This window comes from Meriones unguiculatus, chromosome 17 (assembly GCF_030254825.1).
Source record: "Meriones unguiculatus strain TT.TT164.6M chromosome 17, Bangor_MerUng_6.1, whole genome shotgun sequence".
NCBI lineage: Eukaryota > Metazoa > Chordata > Mammalia > Rodentia > Muridae > Meriones > Meriones unguiculatus.
In genome coordinates, this window is record NC_083364.1 from 83,395,845 (window position 1) to 83,418,819 (window position 22,975).

Below are 22,975 nucleotides of genomic sequence, written 5' to 3' on the forward strand. Positions count from 1 at the left end.
CTTCTTGAGCAGAATACCAAGAGCACAGGCTCTAAGATTAACTATCAATAAATGGGACCTCATGCCTCTGAAAGCCTCTGCCCTACAGACTATCAATGCAGATGCTGAGCCTGATGGGCAACTGTTGGGCAGAGTGAATGGAATTTTAGGTAAGAACTGGGAAATAGTAAGAGCTGGAGAGGACAGGGTCTCCACAAGGAGAGCAACAGAACAAGAAAATCTGAACACAGGGAACTTCCCAGAGACTCATACTCCAACCAAGGACTATTCATAGAGATAACCCAGAACCCCTGCACAGATGTAGCCCAGGGCAGTTCAGAGTCCAATTGGGTTACATAGTAATGTGAAGAGGGACTGCCTCTGACATAATCTGATTGGCCTACTCTTTGATCACCTCCCCCTGGGGGGGAGCAGCCTTACCAGGCCATAGTAGAGGACAATGCAGCCACTTTTGATGTGAACTGATAGACTAAGATCAGAAAGGAGAGGAGAACCTCCCCTATCAGTGGACTTGGGGAGTGGCATGCAAGCAGAGGGAGGAGGGAGGGTGGGATTGGGAGGGGAGGAGGGAGGGGCTTATGGGGGGATGCAGAATGAATAAAGTGTAATTGATGAAAAATTTAAAAAAAAGGGACCTCATGAAACTGAAAAGCTACTGTAAAGCAAAGAATACTGTCAACAAAACAAAACAACAGCCTACAGACTGGGAAAAGACCTTCACCAACCCTATATCTGACAAGGGCTAATGTCCAGAATATATAAAGAACTCAAGAAGTTAAACATCAAATAAACCAAGTAATCCAATTAAAAAATGAGGTACAGAGATAAACAGAGAATTCTCAACATGGAGATAATCTAGAACACCTGCAGTGATGTGACTGATGACAGCTCAGTATCCAAGTGAGTTCCCTAGTAAGGGGAACAGGGACTGTCTTTGACATGAACTAAGTGGCTGGCTCTTTGATCTGCTCCTCCTGAGGTGGAAGCAGCCTTAACAGGCCACAGAGACAATGCAGCCAGTCCTGATGAGACCTGAATAGGCTAAAGTCATATGGAAGGGGAGGAGGACCTCCCCTATCAGTGGACTGGAAGGAGATGAGGGAAGGTGTGTGAGATTCAGAGGGAATGAGGGAGAGGGCTACACCTGGGACACAAAGTGAATAAATAGTAATTAATATAAAAAATAAATAGAATAGGAAAAAGAAAATACTACCCAAACAAAAAATTGAAATGATCATCTTTAGTTATCCAGGAAATGCAAATCAAAACGACCTTGAGATTCCATCTTGCACACATCAGAACTGCTAAGATCAAAAACTCAAAGGATGAACCAAGGACCATGTATGGATATAACCTAGAACCCCTGCTCAGATATAGCCCATGGTAGCACAGTAACCAAGTATGTTTCCCTGGTAAGGGAAACAGGAACTGTTTCTGACATGAACTCAAAAACTGGCTCCTTTATGTACCCCACCCCACCCCCAAGCAAGAGGAACAGTCTTGCTAGGCCATAGAGGAGGACATGGCAGCCATTCCTGAAGATGCCTGATAAGCTAGGGGCAGATGGAAGAGAAGGAGAATCTCCCCTAGCAGTGGAGTTGGAAAGGGGCAGGGAGGAGAAGAGGGAGGGAGAGTGGGATTGGGAGGGAATGAAGGAGGGGGCTATGGCTGGGATACAAAGTAAATAACCTGTGATTAATATAAAAAATAAAAAATAATAATAAATAAATAAAAATCTCAAAGGATGGCACATGCTGGAGAGGTTGTGGAGAAAAGGTAACCCTCCTCCATTGCTGGTGTGAATGTAAATTTGGACAACCACCTTGGAAATCAATCTGTTGCTTCCTCAGAAAAATAGGAATAACTCCACCTCAGGACCCAGTTATACCACTCCTGGGTATATATCTGAAAGATGCTCAACCATACAACAAGGGCATTTGCTCAACTACGTTCATAGCAGCTTTATTCATAATGGCCAGAATCTGGAAGCAACCTAGATGTCTTTCAACCGAAGAATGGATACAGAAATCGTTGTACATTTACACAATGGAATACTACCCAGCAATTAAAAACTAGTAAATCATGAAATTTGCAGACAAATGGATGGAACTAGAAAAGATCATCCTGAATGAGGTATATAGTATATACTATAGACACATAGTATATACTCACTTATACTGGATATTAGCCATATAGTATAGAATAAACATACTAAAATCTGTAGTCTTAAAGAAGTTAAACAACAGGGAGGACCCTAGGGAAGATGCTCAATTCTCATTCACAAGGACAAACAGGATAGACCTTGGAAGTGGCGGAAGACAGGGAACAGGACAGAAGCCTACCACAGAGGGCCTCTCAAAGACTCTACACAGCAGAATATTTAAACTGATGCAGAGATTCACAGCCAAACTTGGGGCAGAGTGCAGGAAATCTTATGGAAGAAAGAGGAGATAGAAAGACCTAGAAGGGACAGGGGATCCACATTGAGACTAACAGAGCCAGAAAATCTATTCTTCAGAGACTGAAGAATAGACCAAGGACCATGCATGGAGAGGACCTATACTTCCTGATTTGATGTAGCCTATTGACTGCTCAGTCTCTATGTGGGTTCCCTTAAGGGGAACAAGGGCATTCTATGGCATGAACTCAGTTGTCTGCTCTTTGATCACCTGCTCCTGGCCAGTGGCCTTAGTAAGCTATAGAGAAATAGGATCCAGACAGTCCTGGATCATTAGACCCAATAGGCTATGGTCAGAGAGTAGAGGAGGCAGTCTTCCAATATCAGTGGACTATCCAAGAGGCATTTTGAGGGAAGAAGAAGAGAGGATAAGAGCGAGGGGGTATACCTGGGATGCAAACTGGAAAAAAAATTGTAAGAAATAAAAATAATCATTATTTTTATGATAAAAAAATTAAAGTTTTTAATATTTGAACCCTTCAAAAGTGAATGTTTTATGATTTGTAACAACATTATTGTTTGGATGTACATTCACTTTTTGTTACATGAAAATATCTGTCTTTTTGTACCATATTATAAAGTAGTTATATAGGTGAAATTTCAGGAAGTTGGGTTTTAATTTTTAAAAGTTGCTCAATCAAAATAATGACGATTGCATTTTATTTTTGACTACTATATCTATTAAGTTTTTAATCAAGCTTTGATTCCATTATGACCATGCACAGTGTGTAGTGCTCCAGTTTCATTGATTATTGCTCAAAGACCTAGATTGAAGAGAGTCAATTTAAAACAATTTTAAACCGGGCAGTGTGGTTTATGAAGCTGAAGAGATATCTCGATTAATTAAGTCAAATCAAGACCGCACCAGCATGAGTCTTGAGTTAGATTTCACTGTCTATCTCAAAATGCCAGGTATGCTGGACATTTTTGTAAAATCATTGCTAAATCTGTAGATCACAGAGGACCATGGGCCAGTCAGTTTACCCTAACTGTTGAGGACAATGCCAAACTTTGTCCAGAAGTGAGTGACAATAATCTTGACAAATACACTCTGTTATACTGACTTCACCTGTATGCATACATGAACATTTAATACATACATGTATAAAGTGTTTGTATTAATGCTAAGATCTATAGCCATTGCTATACTTCATCAATGCTAAATTGAAAGAAAAGTCACAAAATTATTAGTCACATTTATTTTGTATATACAAATGTTTGACAGCAATATTTAAGCTTTGGGATTTATGTTAAAGACAATAATTAATAACCACTACTATGATTCATTGATTTCTAGTTAAACATATTTGATAACAGGTTTTCATACTTTTTTAATGCTTTGAGCATAGTAGGATTTAATAAGCTTAACACTTCTACAAGCAGATACTAATTATTTGTATCCCAGGTAATCACGATGTGTATCAGTAATGGCTCCTTTCCCAGTAACACTTAGACTGGGATCAGATGGAGGGGGAGGAGGACCTTCCCTATCAGTGGACTGGGGTAGGCGCATGGGTAGAGGAGAGGAAGGGTGGGAGGATTGAGAGGGGATGGGGAAGAGAGCTACAGGTAGGATACAAAGTGAATAAATTATAATTAATAAAATTTTTAAAATCATAAAAAGAGTCCAAAGCAGATCTAAGTTAATCACAGAGTAATTTTTTTATTTCATTAAACCAAAAGAACCAATAATGATCTAGAATATGAGCCTAATTATTATGCATTTCCAGAGGTGTTAGACATTTTAATTTATTCAAATTTTAATAATTTATTGGAAATAAATTTATCATAAGAACTAAATATAACAAATTCAAATGTGTTTATTTCTACACACACACACATCTGTATACCTTCAGATGCAATTTCTTGGTTAAAATGAATAGTACTTAGGATCCAAACAGGTCTTTGATTTTAGAAGTGTATTGGAACAATAGGATAATATTGTTGTGATATTTGTAGAGATAAAATTACTTTTACCATGAAGCTTTTATTTGATCCATTTAAGCACTGGGGATGGTAGTTAAATACATTTGAGGATCCAGACAACTTTGAGTAGACAAGGTACATGCCAGCGATATGATTGAAGCCCACTGCGTTAGTAAGCATAGGCTGATGTTAAGAAAGTACAGCGTATTACATGGCTTAAAGAGAAGAGACATGTTCTACCACAGTTCTGGGGACCCGGTACCTAAGATCAAGGTAGCAGTGGGGCTGGTTACTGACAAGGACTGTGTTCCTGTCATCCTGGTTTTCACTTCTTAACTTTATCCTGTCACAGCTTTTCCACTGAATGTAAACGCTGGGTTTTTCTTTCTTTTTTTTTTTTAAGAATGCAGATTCTTTGATATGGAGAGATGGTGCAGGCATGAGGATCTAAGTTCTGTTCCCACAATCCTTATGACAAAGCTGTGTTTGGTGGTGTGTGCTTATAATATCAGTGCTGGTCAGATGAAAGAATGTCATGCTGTGGGTTCATGGGCCTCAGCAGTCAGCCAGTCTTCACACGTAGTGTTCATCAAATGTAGGTGTCACCTATGCAAACATAAACTTGTTTTAGGTCCCTGTCTCCAATATTGGTCACCTGAAGTGTTAGGGGACCAATGTACTTATGGAGGCATGGCAATACTTTATAATGTTACACAAGTACAGACGATACAAGAGTTAAAGTTGAGATACTGTGATAATTTTCATAAAGTAACCAGCAATCTCTAGTGACATCTAAACTCAAGAAAACACAAATGCCGAGTAAGCTTTTCTCCATAGTTATTTTATAACACATTTTATGTCAATCAAAAATACCAAATATTTTCTTTTGCCATAGAGAAATAACATAAAGTTGGGTAAGTTATGAGGTTCAAAGTTTCAGGGAAAAATAGGATCAAAATATGGTGTATGAAAAAAATTTAAAGTAAAAATAAATATCTTATGATTATGTTTTTAGCCTATTTATTTTTCTATTGAATTTTATTGATTTTTATTGGTGAATTCTATTGATTTTAAAGTAAAAACCACAATGTATTTTAAAACTCAACTATTCAGTATGTGATGTCTCTAGTTATTTATTATTTATTATTTATTCACTTTGTATCCTGGTTGTAGCCCTCTCCCTCAAATCCTCCCTCTTCCACCCTCTCCCCTCTTTCTCCCCCTCCCCTTCCCCTAGTCCACTGATAAGCGAATTCCTCCTCCCCTACTATCTAACCTTAACCTATCAGGTGTCAACAGGACTGTCTAGATCCTCCTCCTCCTCTGTGGCCTAGGAAAGCCACTCAGTCACGTGGAGGTGATCAAGGAACAGTTCAGGACAGAGACAGCCTCCCCTCGTCGCACCTGTTCCCCCTACTGGAGAACTCGCATCGAGACTGAGCTGCCTATAGGACAGATCTGAGCAGGAGTCTAGGTCCTCTCCATGCATGGATCTTAGTTGATGCATCAGTCTCTGCATGACCCCCTGGACCCAAATTCTTTTGGTTTTGTTGTCTTCCTGTGGAGCTCTTGTGCCCTCCTGTTCTTTCTATCTCCTCACTCTTCCGTAAGAAACCTTGTGCTCTGTCCAAAGTTTGGCTGTGGGTCCAGGCACCTGCTTTGTTCTCCTGCTGGGTGGAGTCTTTCAGAGGACATCTGCAGTATGTCTTTCTTATGCATTGCAGGAATAAAGATGCTGACTTAATAGCTACTGCATTGCCAGTCGTCCAGCTTTTGTTCTGGACCTTTGTTAAAGTGTCAGGAAAACACTGGTCCCACCAATTGAGTCCGCTTGTTACTCTCTTTTCTTTGCTTAGTAGCAGAACACTTGACAATGGTAAATTACTAAAGGAAGGCTGTAATGTGGTTTACAGTTCGAGGTTACTTTCTGCTAAGGGATGTTACAGGAACACAAAACAACCGGTTCTACTGCATCAGCTGTAAGTAGCAGAGAGCTCTGGATCTGTCGGTCCAGCCACTTTTTTCCTGTTTATTCGGTTTAGAGCTCCAGCCTTGGAACGTTGCTGCCTGGACTGGCCTTCTTACACCTTAATATTATTAATCTGGAAACACACTCACAGACACACCTAAATCTTTCATGAGGTTGAACGTCAAGATTAACCATTTCAATAAGGAAGTATCTCTCCCTGTACAATTTAGTGGTAAAATTTTAAAATAGCTTGATTATTTCTTGTTTAAACTAGCTAAGCCAATTTTTATCTTTTATCTTAACTGAAGGTTACAATATAACTGTATTTATTCTGCTGTGATGAGGAGCTATTCGGGTCATTTTCTTTCTTGTTAGGTCTATAATGACTTTTTTTTTTTAAAGAAATGTGTTCATAGCCTTTAATTCCATGTAAAATTCTAACATGACTCGTCATTATCTTGTTATGTATTTAACCTCTGTATTACTATAGTTATTAGAACACTGACAGTCCCACTGGCCTGCCCTCAGGGACCTGTCAGCTGGTTACGTCATCACTGCCAGATGTTCCAGGTGTCTGCTGCACATAAAAGGACCCCAGAACTCTGAGAAGGCTCTGGTGTGCCTTCTCAGTGTTTCTTTCTCCACCCTGGTCCTCTCTGCCCTCTGTACCTTCTCTCCTCCTTCTTTCCTGTTCCCTCCCTCTGACTGCATGTCTGCCTTGATCTTGCTCGCTCCTTCATGTGAAGGCCTTTCACTCTTCACTCACTCCTTTCAGCAGATCTGCTGCAGGGTCAGCTAAGGATCGCTTACCTACCACTTGCTCTCCTTATCTTATCGTATCCTATCAACAGTGATCTTCCTTCCCTTGTCTTGATAACTTCACAACTGGTGTCTTGTTCTTCTCCATATTCATCTGGTCTTTCTAGATATAGATATATATATAAAGTAAACATTACTTTTTCCTTGCCTTAGGCTGTATTTTATATTTCAGTGAATATTGCTTTTGTTTTCATTGTTTTCTTTCTGTTTGCTCTGCATTTAATCTTTATTCTTTCTTAGTAACACTTCTATCATTGTAGATGTGTCTCACTCTCTTTCATTCTTTCTTTTACAATTTATATCCCAATCATAGCCCCCTTCCTCCTCTCCTCCCACTCCTACCATTCCTCCCTCTTCCCCCTATTTCCCGTACCCTACCCTCAGAAAAGGGAGCCCCTAGAACCAACAACCCATTCCATCTCACCAAGTTGCATCAATACTCAGTGCTTCCTCTTTCATGGTAGCCTGGCAGGCCAGCCTCACCAAGGGTAAATGATTGAAAAGCAGGCAGCAGAGTCCTATCAGTATAGTTTTTTTCTCTTCTCTTATAATCATGTAAAACAGTACCTTAATTACACATTTTTGATGTTTGAAATTTATATTTAAATCTTCATTTTCTTTACTTCAAACTTTTTGATCTAAATTTTCAGTAAAGATTATTTTTAGTATTGATTTGTTGTAGTTACGATGCTTTCTTTAGATGTTTGTGGGTAGGCTTGACCTCAACTTCTGATATAATTTATTAATTACACGAAGTATCTGTAAATTAGCATATGTTTTAATAACATTTATTCAATACACCATGTATTTTATTTCAGCACATACTAGTAACTATTCTGTGCATTTGAAAAAATAGTATAGGAATGTGTATCACATTTCTTCTTTAAAGTAGTAGCTATCTCCTACATATGGAGATACATAGCTATGTTCATAGCTATACATATGTAGATACATAGCTATCTACATATGCAGACATCTGACTACAAATATACTGTTGAAATCTTCTATATTCTTATTTTCTAAAGGTCTTTTAGATTTGCTTGTACATTTGTCTGTTGCTGCTTTCAGTTTATGCTATTGCAGCTTGTGTTTTTTGAAGCAATATTTTTGTGTGCTTAAACATTTATGTACCTCGGGTCAGAACAATATTTCAAGGGTTTGTTTATTGATGCAGGTTTTCCAGTAGAACATTATTTCATTTCTCTTATCTCTGCCCTACATTTTTCTTTGTCTTTGTGTTCCCCAAGTTAAATTCTATACTTTCATTTTCTATGGTCACATAGACAGTACTATTCAAAGATTATTCATCATGTTATATTTTTATTATTATATATTTCAGGTATGCATATAAAAATGCATTTGTTGTCTCTGGCATTATTACCATGCTTTAAGTTATTAATAGAATTTATTTAAAAGTTTCTATGGTATGTAAACATCTTATTGTGTTTCAATATAGGAAAGAGTTAAAATAAGCATCTAGAATTCTTAAATTAAAATGTAAACTGATATAGAAAAGTTAATACCTCCAACATACTCTGAGTGTTTTATGTCAATGTGTCATATGATCAATTCAGTTTGCAATAGAAAATCATAAATAAAAATAGAAAAACACAAAAAGGAAAAGAGAAAAAAATGAGTAAAATGAAATGAGAATAAAATATAAGTAAAGGGGATATACAAAAACAAACCTGATAGCTAGGGTCAGATGGAGTAGAAGGAGGACCTCCCCTATCAGTGGACTTGGAGAGGGGCATGGGAGGAGTTGACAGAAGGTGGGATTGGAAGAGAATGAGGGAGGGGGCTACAGCTGGGATACAAAGTGAATAAACTGTAATGATATAAAAAATTAAAATTAAAAAACTAATAATTAAAATATAATAGAAAATTTAATAGCCATGATTAATACAAGTACGTAAATATTAAAGGAAATACATTTCATTGTGGAAAGAACATAGAAAATAATGACAATTATTTATTGATCATTATGAATAAACAAAAAAATATTCTCTTCACCATTACATCAATTTTTACTGAGAATACATATGCAGAATATAAATTCAAGACATTTATATTGCTTCATGTGAAATTTTTAAAAATTTCATAGAAATTCTGTTTATGTAAGCTACTGTGTACATAAATATCTTAATAAATTTATGTTGAATGTCTGCTAAATGTATATTAAAGTGCTAAGAGGGGGCTGGAGAGATGGCTCAGAGGTTAAGAGCACTGGTTGCTCTTCCAGAGGTCCTGAGTTCAATTCCCGGCAACCACATGGTGGCTCACAACCATCTACAATGAGATTTGGTGCCCTCTTCTGGCTCACACGTATACATTCAGGCAGAATACTATATACATAATAAATAAATAAATCTTTAAAAAAATAAAATAAAATAAAGTGCTAAGAGAATAAAAATCAGTGATAAAAACAGTATTTTTAATAATCAAAGTACAAGTTGAATTCATGTGTTTTAATTATTTAAATTATATTAAGATTTCAACTTCAGATAAGTGCCGTTCTTATCTCTAGAGTCAAACCAAATTACAGGCATGGTTGCCTGAAGGTTCTTGACAAATAAATATATAATTTTCACTGAACTATAACAATCATTTATCCTAGCCATGAACAATTGTATGTTTATACATAGTTCCAGTGTTTGTAATGTGCTATTTATAAAATTAGATTGTAAAGATCAACTATATTTTTTTGTTTTGTTTGGTTTTTGTTTTTGTTTTGTAGGAATGGCAAACTCATTGAAGAAAATGAAAAGTATAGTTTAAAGGGCAGTAACACAGAACTCACTGTCAGGAACATAATCAATAAAGATGGGGGCTCTTATATCTGCAAAGCCACAAATAAGGCAGGAGAAGATCAAAAGCAGGCCTTCCTTCAAGTCTTTGGTAAGTGTCACAGTGCTGTGGTTATAATGCAAATATCCATCTGGAGGGAAGTAAGTTTGAGCCAGCCTTTACTCTGCTATTGGAAGCTGTAAACTTGCCATAGACAAAACCTCTTTCCTCATCTCAACAACATTCTTTAAATAATGCAAGCTTTGACAAAATTGTCTTAAGAAATAGATGGAATAGTATTCAAATTTTCATGGGATATTGACTGATTCATAACATAGTAAACATAAGTTATTTACATTTTACCCAATGAGCTGTATGATAGACATTTCAGAACATTTACGTTCATAAATAGTTAATGGACACATGTTGAGACTGATTTTCTATTTGGCACTTTCAAAATTTCTCATGTGTAAGGCTCTAATTTAGAAATGTTTCCCTGTAGCCATAATCTGTATCTTACCATATTCAAAAGACAATAGAAAAACATTCTCCACATTGAAAAGAGACATATTATCTTCTTTAGGCATCTTTCTGAGCACATAAAATAGTACAAAGAATCAATTTTACTCTCACTATTTTAATAACAGAGACAATTGCTTAAGAACTGTAACATCTAAAGAGAAACAAGTTTCGGGGTTGAAATGAGCTGGCTCCTTTGTTTTAATCCCTGGCTACTTCTTACAAAAGGCGATGGTTCTATTCCTGGTACCCAGGAGGCAGCAGACTACCATCTGCAATTCTAGTTCTATTGGACCTAATGCCTCCTTCTGACCTCCCTAATTACTGCATGAACATTGTATGCATACATAAGCAGAGACAAGACACCAGTACATGTAAGAATAAATGCAATATACCTATTAAAAATTAAATCCATAGCTAAAATGTAATTACTTTACCCTTCTTTACATATGTTATAATTAAATGTTGTCAGGATAAAAACTAGGAAAATGACAGATGGGAAATACGTGGTTAGGAAGGGTACTTGTTAATACTGGCAACTGAAAATATTTTTCCTTACTTTGACAACAATATGAATAAAAGACTTTCTGTCCATTTTGTAAGGAATTATGTTTTTATTCTGGTTTATGTGAATTTCAAATAATTACTATGGTGAATGTATGAAAACCTTGTTATTTATAATTGTTATCCCCTCTTATTTGCAATTTCTTGGTATTCTTAGAAAGTATGTTATAATTGCTATGGAAGTAGTCCTCTCTTAATATTCAAGTATGGAACTGAAAGTCTAATATGGAACTTCTATGGCGAACAGTAACCAATCTGGTCCAATATCAACTGAATAAAACGTATAATTTTTTACAGTACAGCCTCATATATTACAACTTAAAAATGAGACAACGTACGAGAATGGTCATGTGACACTCATTTGTGAAGCAGAGGGTGAGCCGGTTCCAGAAATCACATGGAAGAGAGCCATGGATGGTGCCACGTTTTCTGAGGGTGATAAGGTAACACTGCTGTTCTAACATAACCCATTCGTAAGTATAGAATTTACTCACTAACTTATATGAACCAAATAAATAATGTATCAAACCTACTGCTAGGTCACTTTAAAATGAATGTAGAGGAGCTAAGATAAATTGTTTATTACCACCTGAACCATAATTTAGTAGATTACAAAGCCTTGGGTTTTTAGTATTATTCTTGTGTGTATGTGTGTGTGTGTGTGTGTGTAATTAAGATCACTTTATTGTGATGATCCTATACATCAAAGCGTTGCACAGGTGACTTGAGGAAGTCATTGACACACTCATTCGGGCTGGCCCCAAACTCCATACCTCTCTCATACCTTCTTTTTTTATAATTATTTTCATTTTTATTAATTACAGATTATTCACTTTGTATCCCCCCTGTACCTCACTCCCTCCTCCCCTCCCAACCCCACCCTCTTTCTTCCCCACCCCTGTCTCTCTCCCAGTCCACTGAAAAGGGTGGTCCTCCTCCCCTTCCCTCTGACCCTAGTCTATCAGGTCTCATCAGGAGTGACTGCATTGTCTTCTTCTGTGGCCTGCTAAGGCTGCTCCCCCCTCAGGGGGAGATGATCAAAGAGCAGGCCAATCAATTCATGTTAGAGACAGTCCCTGTCCGACAAATAAAACAATCAAACAAATAAAACAAACAAAAAGAATTAATAAAACCAAGAGCTGTTTTTTTGAGAAAATCAACAAGATAGACAAACCCTTAGCCAAACTAAGTAAAAGGCAGAGAGACACTATCCAAATAAACAAAATCAGAAATGAAAAGGGGGACATAACAACAGACTCTGAGGAAATCCAAACAATAATTAGGACTTACTTCAAAAGTCTATATGCCACAAAATTTGAAAATCTAAATGAAATGGAAATTTTCTTGATTGATTCCATTTACCAAAGCTGAATCAAGACCAGGTAAATCAATTAAATAGTCCTATATCCCCTAAGGAAATAGAAGTGGTCATCAAAAGTCTCCCATCCAAAAAAAGCCAAGGACCAGATGGTTTCAGTGCAGAATTCTACCAGACCTTCAAAGAAGAGCTAACTTCAGTTCTCTTCAAACTATTCCACAAAATCGAAACAGAAGCAACATTACCAAACTCATTCCATGAAGCCACAGTCACCTTGGTACCTAAATTCACAAACACCCAAAAAAGAAAGAGAATTTCAGGCCAATCTCCCTTATGAACATCAATGCAAAAATACTCAACAAAATACTTACAAACCATTGAACTTATAACAGGCGTCTACCTCAGAAGGCAGCTGAAATACTCTACCTAGCAGTGTTTCAAAGCAGATACTAAGACTCATGACCAAACCTTTGGCAGAGTACAGGGAATCATAAGAAAGAAGGGGAGTTAGTCTGATGGGGAAAGGATAGGAGCTCCACAAGGACCAAATATATCTGGGCACAGGGTCTTTTCTGAGACTGACATTCAACCAAGGACCTTGTATGGATATAACCTAGAACCTCCACTCAGATGTAGCCTGTGGTAGCTCAGTAACCAATTGGTTTCCCAAAGTGAGGGGAACAGGGACTATTTCTAACAGGAACTCGATGACTGGCTCTTTGACCTCCCATCCCCCAAGGGAGGAGCAGGCCACAGAGGAGGACTTTGCAGCCAGTCCTGAAGATACCTGATAAAACAGGGTCAGATGAAAGGGGGAGGTCCTCCCCTATCAGTGGACTTGGAAAGGGGCAGGGAGGAGATGAGGGAGGGAGGGTGGGATTGGGAGGGAATGAGGGAGCAGGATACAGCTGGGATACAGAGTTAACAAAATGTACTAATGTACTAACTAATAAGAAAAATAAAAAATACTTGAAAACCGAATACAAAAACACATCAAAGATAGCATCATTCTTAAAGCAGTTTCCATAGATGTTTGCAATATACTGAATCTCTAAAAAATCTTATTGCTTATTGTTAATTTAACTTTAATCCCTTCTACATATTTAAATGAAGTTGTTAAAAACTGAAGCAATCATTTAATCTTTAAAAATTAGAAATGTTTTATGCATAGACTTCTGAAATCAGGTAATTAAAACTCACAAAAATTAATCCAGACAAACAGATACAGCATTTTGACCTAATTTCACTACAATGAGCTGAAGTTACACAGAATTAAAATGTTGTCATGTATCACACTCTATAAGTTTTTGTTGTTGCTACTTTTCTTTTTTTTTCTTTATTAATTACACTTTGTTCACTTTGTATCCCCTCTGTGGTTCTCTCCCTCCTCCAGTCCCAATCCCTCCCTTCCTCCATCTTCTGCATGCATGCCCCTCCCCAAGTCCACTGATAGGAGAGGTCTTCTTTTCCTTCCTTCTGATCCTAGTTAATTAGCTACTCATCAGGAATGGCTGCATTGTCTTCTTCTGTGGCCTGGTAATGCTGCTCCCCCCGCAGGGGGAGGTAATTAAAGAGCAGGCCAATCAGTTCATGTCACAGACAGTCCCTGTTCCTATTACAATGGAACCCAGTTGGATACTGAACTGCCATGAGCTACATCTGTGCAGGGGTCTTAGGTTATCTCCATGCATAGTCCTTGGTTGAAATAGCAGTCTTAGGAAAGACCCCCGTGCTCAGATTTTTTTTGGTTCTGTTGCTCTTCTTGGGGAGTTCTGTCCTCTCCAGATCTTACTGTTTCCCACTTCTTTCCTAAGATTCCCTGCACTCTGCCCAAAGGTTGCCCATAAGTCTCAGCATCTACATTGATAGTCTGCAGGGCAGAGCTTTTCAGAGGCCCTCTGTGTCAGGCTCCTGACTTGTTCCCTCTTTTCTCCTTCTTCTGATGTCCAGCCTCTTTGCTTTTCTGGATAGGAATTGAGCATTTTAGGAAGAGTCGTCCCTCTTGATTAGTTTATTTAGGTATACAGATTTTAGTAGGTTTATCCTATATTACATGTCTATATGAGTGAGTATATACCTTGTGCATCTTTCTGCTTCTGGGATAGCTCACTCAGGATGATCTTTTCCAGATCCCACCATTTACCTACAAATTTTATGATTTCCTTGTTTTTTATTGCTGAATAATATTCCATTATGTAGATATACTTTAGCACAATTTGTGCATCCATTCCTCCACTGAGGGGCATCTGAGCTGTTTCCAGCTTCTGGCTATTACAAATAAAGCTGTTACAAACATGGTTGAGCAAATGTCCTTATTGTGTACTTGCGAATCTTTTGGATATATGCCTAGGAGTGGTATAGCTGGATCTTGAGGAAGTGCTATTCCTAGTTCTCTGAGAAAGCTCCAGTTTCCTTTCCAGAGTGGTTGTACAAGTTTACATTCCCATCAACAGTGAAGGAGGGTTCCCCTTTCTCCACAACCCCTCCAGCATGTGTTGTCTCTTGAGTTTTTGACCTTAGCCATTCTGATGGGTATAAGGTGAAATCTTAGGGTTGTTTGATTTGCATTTCCCTGATGGCCAATGAGGTTGATAATTTCTTTTAGTGTTTCTCTGCCATTCGATATTCCTCTGTAGAGAATTCTCTGTTTAGCTCTGTACTCCATTTTTTTAATTGGATTACTTGATTTTTTGCTGTTTAACTTATTTAGTTCTTATATATACTGGATATTAGCCCTCTGTCAGATATAGGGTTGGTGAAGATCCTTTCCCAATCTGTAGACTGTCATTTTGTTCTGAGGACAGTGTCCTTTGCTTTACAGAAACTTTTCAGTTTCATGAGGTCCCATTTATTGATTGTTGCGCTTAGAGCCTGTGCTCTTGGTGTTCTGTTCAGGAAGTTGTCTCTTGTGCCAAAGAGCTCAAGGGTATTCCCCACTTTTTCTTCTAAGTGGTTTAGTGTGTCCAATTTTATGTTGAGGTTTTTGATCCACTTGGACTTTAGTTTTGTGCAGGGTGATAAGTATGAATCTATTTGTAATTTTCTACATGTAGACTTCCAGTTAGACCATTTGTTGAAGATGCTGTCTTTTTTCCATTGAATGAATTTGGCATCTTTCCCAAAAATCAGGTATACATAAGTGTGTGGATTTATGTCAGGGTCTTCTATTCGATTCCATTGATCTGTTTCTATGCCAGTACCATGTAGTTTTTAGTATTGTTGCTCTATAGTACAGCTTGAGATCAGGGATGGAGATACCTCCTGAAGATCTTTTACTGTAGAGAATTGTTTTAGCAATTCTGGGTTTCTTGTTCCATATGAAGGTGAGAATTTTTCATTCAAGGTCTGTAAAGAATTGTGTTGGTTATTTTAATGGAATTGCATTGAATCTGTAAGATTGCTTTTGGTAAGATGGCCATTTTTACTGTATTGATCCTGCCAAGCCATGAGCATGGGAGATCTTTCCATCTTCTGATATCTTCTTCTAATTCTTTCTTCAGAGACTGAAAATTTTTTTCATACAAGTCTTTGACTTGTTTGGTTAGGTTCACACCAAGGTACTTTATGTCCTTTGTGGCTATTATGAAGGGTGTTGTTTCCCTAATTTCTTTCTCGGCCCTTTTGTCTTTTGTATACAGGAAGGCTACTGATTTTTTTTTATTTAATTTTGTATCCAGACACTTTGCTGAAAGTGTTAATCAGCTGTAGGAGTTCCCTGGTAGAATTTTTGGGGTCACTCAGAAATACTATCATATCATCTGCAAACAGTGATACTTTGACTTCTTCCTGTTGCTACTTTTCATAATCACTCATTTTAAACTTTAAGTACCACAGGAAGCAGAGAAATAATCTAGAATCAGAAAAAATAGAGAGTGTAATAGTGACATTACTGGTACCTAACTTCAATAAAAATATTTAGGTAACATACGTATTGAATTAATTTAAGTGAATAACTACAAATTTTGTGTGTATGTAATAAAATGACTCAAAGCACAATGACCTACTAATATCATAGTAGGAAAATAAGGAATAATTTGACCTACAATACACTTTTTGCCCTTTCACTTGACCATGTTTTATTCAACATCATATTAGACTAATAATTTGATAAGGTGTCAATTTTGTCCATTTCTCATTTAAAAGAATGAGTCCCCATATGTCACTTTTTTCTAGTGTTCTCTTAGTGTCATTTTTTATAGCATTATATACCTCTTTAGAAAATAATGATGTACATTTCTTAGGCTTAGTTAAATATAAAAATGTAAAATGTGAATGACAGCCATTAATTTTTGGAAGCATTACAGAGTTTGCCCTAATATATATTTTTTAAATCTCTAAAACAAAGGGCACAGTAGGCAAGCCTAAAATGAACTTATGTCCTCAAAAATCAATGAAAACATAATCAGATATCTAAAATGGAAATAGATTGTTCGGTCTTAGATTTCTCTAAATGATTCAAGTAATTACTGTCATACCATAGCCCTTCTTAGATGATTCTCCATATGCCAAATGCTCTCGTTTCTTATTGATTTCCTCACTAAATATTTTTCTCCTCCATGTTATCTCACACTCTTTGTTTGACTGACATTCCTGTACATACATATGAACATGGAGTAAATATTGTCTGTTATTTTATCAATAAGGTAACATTAAGAGAATAGAAATATGTGATATTTTTTTCTAAAAGCTGTGCCCTATGCCATTTCATACTTACCACACAATTTCTCTATAGCAGTTTTGGAGAGGAGTATCTTATTTTCTACTTGAGAAGCACTGTCACTCTCCAAAAAAATATGTTTTAAAGCATAACTTAGCTTATAAACGTAATTTTAAAACAAATTTATACATTAGACAAATCAATTAAATTAGTTGATTATTATGAGACAATTTTCCAAAAGTGTTTTAAGTTTTCTAGCTGGCTTTGTAGGTATAAGTATGTCTTCTTTTCTGAAACTATTCCTAGTCTCTTCAAGAGAACATTCACAAATTGAATAATTGAGTTGAGCTGTGAAGGAAGGCAGAACATTGTTTTTAGATTCTATCCTTGCTACATATACATGCTGAGGTTTGTCAATAACATTTGGATTATTTATGCTGACACTATTCATCATGATTTATATTAACTATCTATTTTAATAACAAAATGAAAAGTACATGGCAAGGCTCATTTCAATAATTTTTGTTTTACAGCTTATCTCATTACTCTTAGACCAAGTGAATTTTGATTACTAATAGTGTTTATCAAGTGTGACATCTATGCTGTGATTGAACATTGAATTTTGAAAGTTGGGTGTAGATTGAATCATTTTTGTTATGAAAACTGACATGACATTGAATTTTCTAGGTGATTCGCTAGGAGATATCGTAATAATTCAGATCCATATTCTCTACCTCTAAGTTAATTCAATATTTCTCATTCACAACTAAGGGATATTTGATATATTTATTTGGAGAAATATGAGTATAAATTCAGGACACTTCTTTGAAATAAACTTTAAATTCTTAATTCTTTATCAAGATGAAATTTAATAGCTAATTTTTTGAGAGGAAACTATCATTAACAATGTTGTGTAAGGCCCTGATTGGGGCTTGGAAAATACAACACAAATTGTTCACAACAACCATGAGGAAAGCAATCAAGGCTTTCACAAAATTGCAAAAATCTATATGTAATAATGAATAAAGGTATTTGATCCATTATGTGTTTTACAATACATACTAATATTTTCTCCAAGAACATGTAAAGGCATTCATCCTTTAAAATATTTAGAAAGATAATATCAAGAAACAGTCTTTCATTTGTCTCTTCACAGTTGTGACATAAGACAAAATTTCTTAAGAGAAATATAGTGGTCCATGAATTGTTGTTACATGAATCTGAATGTATATTTCCTGAATTCCAAATTTTACAAATGTACCCCAAAGTGTTCTTGATAATGGAATTTTCCACTTCTAGTTATAGGGAAAAAATTCACAAAGATTATGGCTGTGGATAAGAACATGGTAGGAATGGTGACCTTTGTCCCTGGGTGGAAGGTTCTCATTGCAGTCAGTTAATAAAGCGATTGAGCTGCAAATAGAAAAACCTAAGTTCAGTTCACACAGAACATGGAAAAAGTGCCAAGTGTGATAGTCCGTGTCAGTAACCACGCTGTATTTATTATCACAGTGCCAGATAAGCAACGCCATAACTGTGGCTTGCTGGCCAGCTAGCCTCCTATGAACAGTCAGTTCCAAAATAGTCAGAGACACTACCTGAAAAAGAAACAATCAAGAAGAAAAAAACAAAACCAAACAAACAAACGAAACCAAGCCCCAAACCAAGATGGGCTTCAGGCCTACACATACACATACCCTCACACACAAAAGAGAGAGAGGAGAAAAAGAAAGAGATGCACACTTACACATTCACAAAATAACACAAACAAGTGTGAAAAGTGTTTCTAATTTATATAATAACCTGTAAGATGCTACCTCACTTCTTACAGCCTTAACAAAGACTAGAATAGTCCAAGATAGGTTGTTTGAATAGTACAGTGAATAATAACAGTATTTTAGTCATCCTTGACCACATATTTTTCAGTTGTGATTTTTTTTATAGGCAAGAAGCTGTTTATGACTGACACCTTCTGACAGTGAGAACATGATTTTTTCTCCAGTGCCACTGGTGTATGAACCAATCTGCAAGCCATTGCCATGCAGTTGTTCAACACAAAATAAGATCTATAATTTTTGGTGGTGAATATTTCTGTTTAGTTTGTTTTATTGTTGTAGTGCCCATTAGTTCTGGCGTGTGTATGAGAGAGAGAGTGAGAGAGAAAGGGAGAAATACAGAAAGAGAAAGAGAGCACATAAAAACATGAAATGGTAGGTGGGTAGAGGTTCTGGGAGGCTGGGGAGAGGGAGGAGAATTTGGATCAAAATATGCTGCATGAAAAATATTCAAAGCAAAAGGCTATAAAAAAGAAATGACTCCAAACTCTCATGGCAAAAAGGCACTTTCTTTAGCTTGTGATTTTGTAGATCTCAAATTAGTATTTTTATAGTTTGTACTGTATTCATTTATTCATTTATTTAGTTAGTTGTAATTAGTAAGATTGATAAAATTCCCACTAAAATGTTTTGATGTTGTATTGTTATCTAAATTCTCATTATGTTTGCAATCTAATTTAAAATTTTTATTTTGAATTTTTAACTGTATGCTTTTGATTGAAAATTAGAAAGCATGTATATAAAAATACTAGATACAGCTTAAGCTGAAACAGAAAAGTACAGCTGTAGTATATAAAATAGCAATAGATTAAAATGTTCTGAGTTGTCTCCTACCCACAAAGCAGTCTGATTTCTTAGATTATAAAACATTCCTTATTTAAAAGAGTCATATTCCCTTTAAAAGTCTGATGTGATCATTGGCTAGATCTTATGTTTAAAGTGGTTATTCAAGATCCAGATAGATAATACTAAAATTTCAACTTAATTCTGTTAGTTATTTGAATCATTTCCTTCATTGTATCACACATCCTTATTGAATATGATAGTTTATTTAGGAAATCACCGATATTCACTGATAATGATTGGAAATCATGTAAAGTATCATTGAAAGCACTCTTTGATTTTGACTTTGCCATTTAGTGCTTACTTGATGTGAAAACTTATATATTTGTTTTTGAGTTTTTTGAATATAGAAGTAGAGTATATAAAAAAGACCTTCATGGTAAAGACTATAAATAAGAAATGAGATCATATATAAAATACTTCACAAACAGAGTGCAGGGAATCATATGAAAGAAGAGGAAGTTAATATGACCTGGAGAGGATAGGAGCTCCACAAGGACCAAATATATCTGGGCACAGGGGTCTTCTATGAGACTGTTTCTCCAACCAAGGACCATGTATGGATATAACCTAGAACCCCTGCTCGGATGTAGCCCCGTGGTAGCTCAGTAACCAAGTGGTTGTCCTAGTAAAGGGAACAGGGACTATTTCTGACAAGAACTCAATGGCGGGCTCTTTGAACTCCCCACCCCCCAAGGGAGGAGCAGCCCTGCTAGGCCACAGAGGAGGACTTTGCAGCCAGTGCTGAAGATACCTGATGAAACAGCGTCAGAAGAAAGGAGAGGAGATCCTCCCCAAGCAGTGGACTTAGAAAGGGTCAGGGAGGAGATGAGGGAGGGAGGGTGGGATTGAGAGGGAAAGAGGGAGTGGGATACAGCTGGGATACAGAGTTAATAAAATGTAACTAATACTAAAAATTAAAATTAAAAAACAGAAAAATATAGCTTTTCTCTAGTAAACTTGAAATTATGCAGCTCTTTTAGTATAATACATATTTTTGTGCTGAAAATACTTTAGAATATTAAAAATAATCAGGTTAACATTATGGCAGTGACTGCTGACAAAAATGATACGTAATTATCCTTTCAATGAATGCTGTGTATAAGTAAACAGTTTTTGCTCCTATTTGACACCAATTGTATACCAAAATATTCTGAACAGGTTTGCAATATACTCTATCAGTAATAATTCCTTTATTAAAATAATTAATTGACATAACAAAATATCCCATATTCAGAATATATATCACATTCCTCTTAAAAGGCAGGTTGGTCATAGGCACAGGTGTTAATCTGTTCATAACATCTCATGTTAGACCTTAGTATGATCGTGCAATGCACACGCAAGTGCAAAGTGTGTTGAGAATGAAGATAGCTTTAGGCCACTATGAAAATCTCCCAAGAGCTCTCTTCTCTTACAAGTCAGGAAATCAGAATCAAAAGAATCATGGTGGGGATACAAAGTGAATAAATTTTAATAAATAAATATATAAATAAAATTAAAGTACCACTGAATGACTCTACCTAGCAGTGTATCAGAGCAGATGCTGAGACTCATAATCAAACCTTGGACAAAGTACAGGGAATCATATGAAAGAAAGGGAAGTTAGTAAGACCTGGAGAGGACAGGGCCTCCACAAGGAGAGAAAGAGAACCAAAACATCTGGGCACAGGGGTCTTTTCTGAGACTGATTCTCCAACCAAGGAATATGCGTGGATATAACCTAAAACCTCTGCTCGGATGTAGCCCATGGCAGCTCAGTATCCAAGTGGGTACCCTAGTAAGGGGAACAGGGACTGTCTCTGACACGAACTCAGTGGCTGGCTCTTTGACCTCACCCCACCCTCCCCAAGGGAGGAACAGCCTTGCTAGGCCACAGAGGAGGACATTGCACCCACTCCTGATGAGACCTGATAAGCTAGGGTCAGATGGAAAGGGGAGAGGACCTCCCCTATCAGTGGACTTAGAGAGAGGCAGGGAGGAGATGAGGGAGGGAGGGTGGAATTGGGAGGGAATGAAGGAGGGGGCTACAGCTGGTATACAAAGTAAATAAACTGTAATTAATAAAAAGGAAAAAAATTCAATTAAAAAATTCATGGGTCTTTGTAACAATATTTTATTTCCCCTCACAACCTTTGCAATATTTCAGTTTTTATCTTTAGAGATCAATTCATTTATTCCCCTTATGGCCATTCCACATCTCCCATCACTTAGTAGTAAGAACCTAAAGTGACCATTGAGCTAAAAGGAAACAACACTCTGCCCTACACAAAACAAGGCTTCTTCTCCTTCTCCTCCCGCTTCTTTTTCTTCCTCTTTCTTCTTCTTCTTCTTCTTCTTCTTCTTCTTCTTCTTCTTCTTCTTCTTCTTCTTCTTCTTCTTCTTCTTCTTCTTCTTCTTCTTCATTTCCAGCATGTTTATTTATTTATTACAATTTATTCACTTTTTATCCAAGATGTTGTTCCCTCCCTCATCCCCTCCCAAACCCACCCTCCCTCCCTCTTCTCCCCCTATGCCCCTACTCCAGTCCTCCCCTTCCATCTGACCCCAACCTATCAGGTTTCATCAGGATTCCTTGCCCTGTCTTCCTCTGTGGCTGAGCAAGGCTGTACCTCCCAGGGGTAGGTAATCAGAGAGCTTACCACTGAGTTCATGCCAGAAACATTCCCTGCTCCCTATACTAGGGCACCCACTTGGAGACTGAGTCTATGGGCTACATCTGAGCTGGAGTTTTAGGTCCTCTTCATGCATTGTCCTTGGTTGGGGTATCATTCTCTTCAGGGCCACCAGGGCTCAGTTTTTAGGGCTCTCTTGGTCTCCTTTGGGAGCTCCTGTCCCCTCCAGGTCTTTTAGGTTAAGAGGACTTTATACCAAAAAAATAAAAATTAAAAATTAAAAAAGAGTAAAATTAAGATTTTCTACCCAGGAAAGGAAGCAAGTGATCTTTTCCTATAAATGCATTTCTTACCAGCTTCAGTGTTAAGGCAGAAATAAATCTCTAAAATGTGATTATTATTTTTTTCTTTTTATGCCTCTAGACTTTGTGTTATCTGTAAACATAGTGGTGAACCCTGTGTTTGTGAATGGAGTGTTTTGTGCACTAATTATAAGTTGCTTATTATACTGTCTTGAGGTTTGTGGATGGCATTTCCTTTGTGTAATTTATCTACTCTCAAGATACAGAATCTGTGATTATTTTATTTCTACCTCTCTTGTCCTACTAGTAACTTATAGGCTTACCTACACTGGAAAGTAATCCCATCCTACACAAAGAAATGTT

The 22,975-nt window shown here is 36.9% G+C and overlaps 1 protein-coding gene across 2 annotated transcripts in view; it reads left to right on the forward strand.

Moving 5' to 3' along the window:
* Ncam2 (neural cell adhesion molecule 2) overlaps window positions 1–22,975 on the forward strand; it is a 465,089-nt gene that overhangs the window by 287,254 nt on the left and 154,860 nt on the right. For both annotated transcript variants that reach the window (XM_060370676.1, XM_060370675.1), the window contains exons 7-8: window positions 9,910–10,070; window positions 11,340–11,485. In XM_060370676.1, the coding sequence (XP_060226659.1) occupies window positions 9,910–10,070; window positions 11,340–11,485 (307 nt within the window). The remainder of the gene's footprint in view (window positions 1–9,909; window positions 10,071–11,339; window positions 11,486–22,975) is intronic.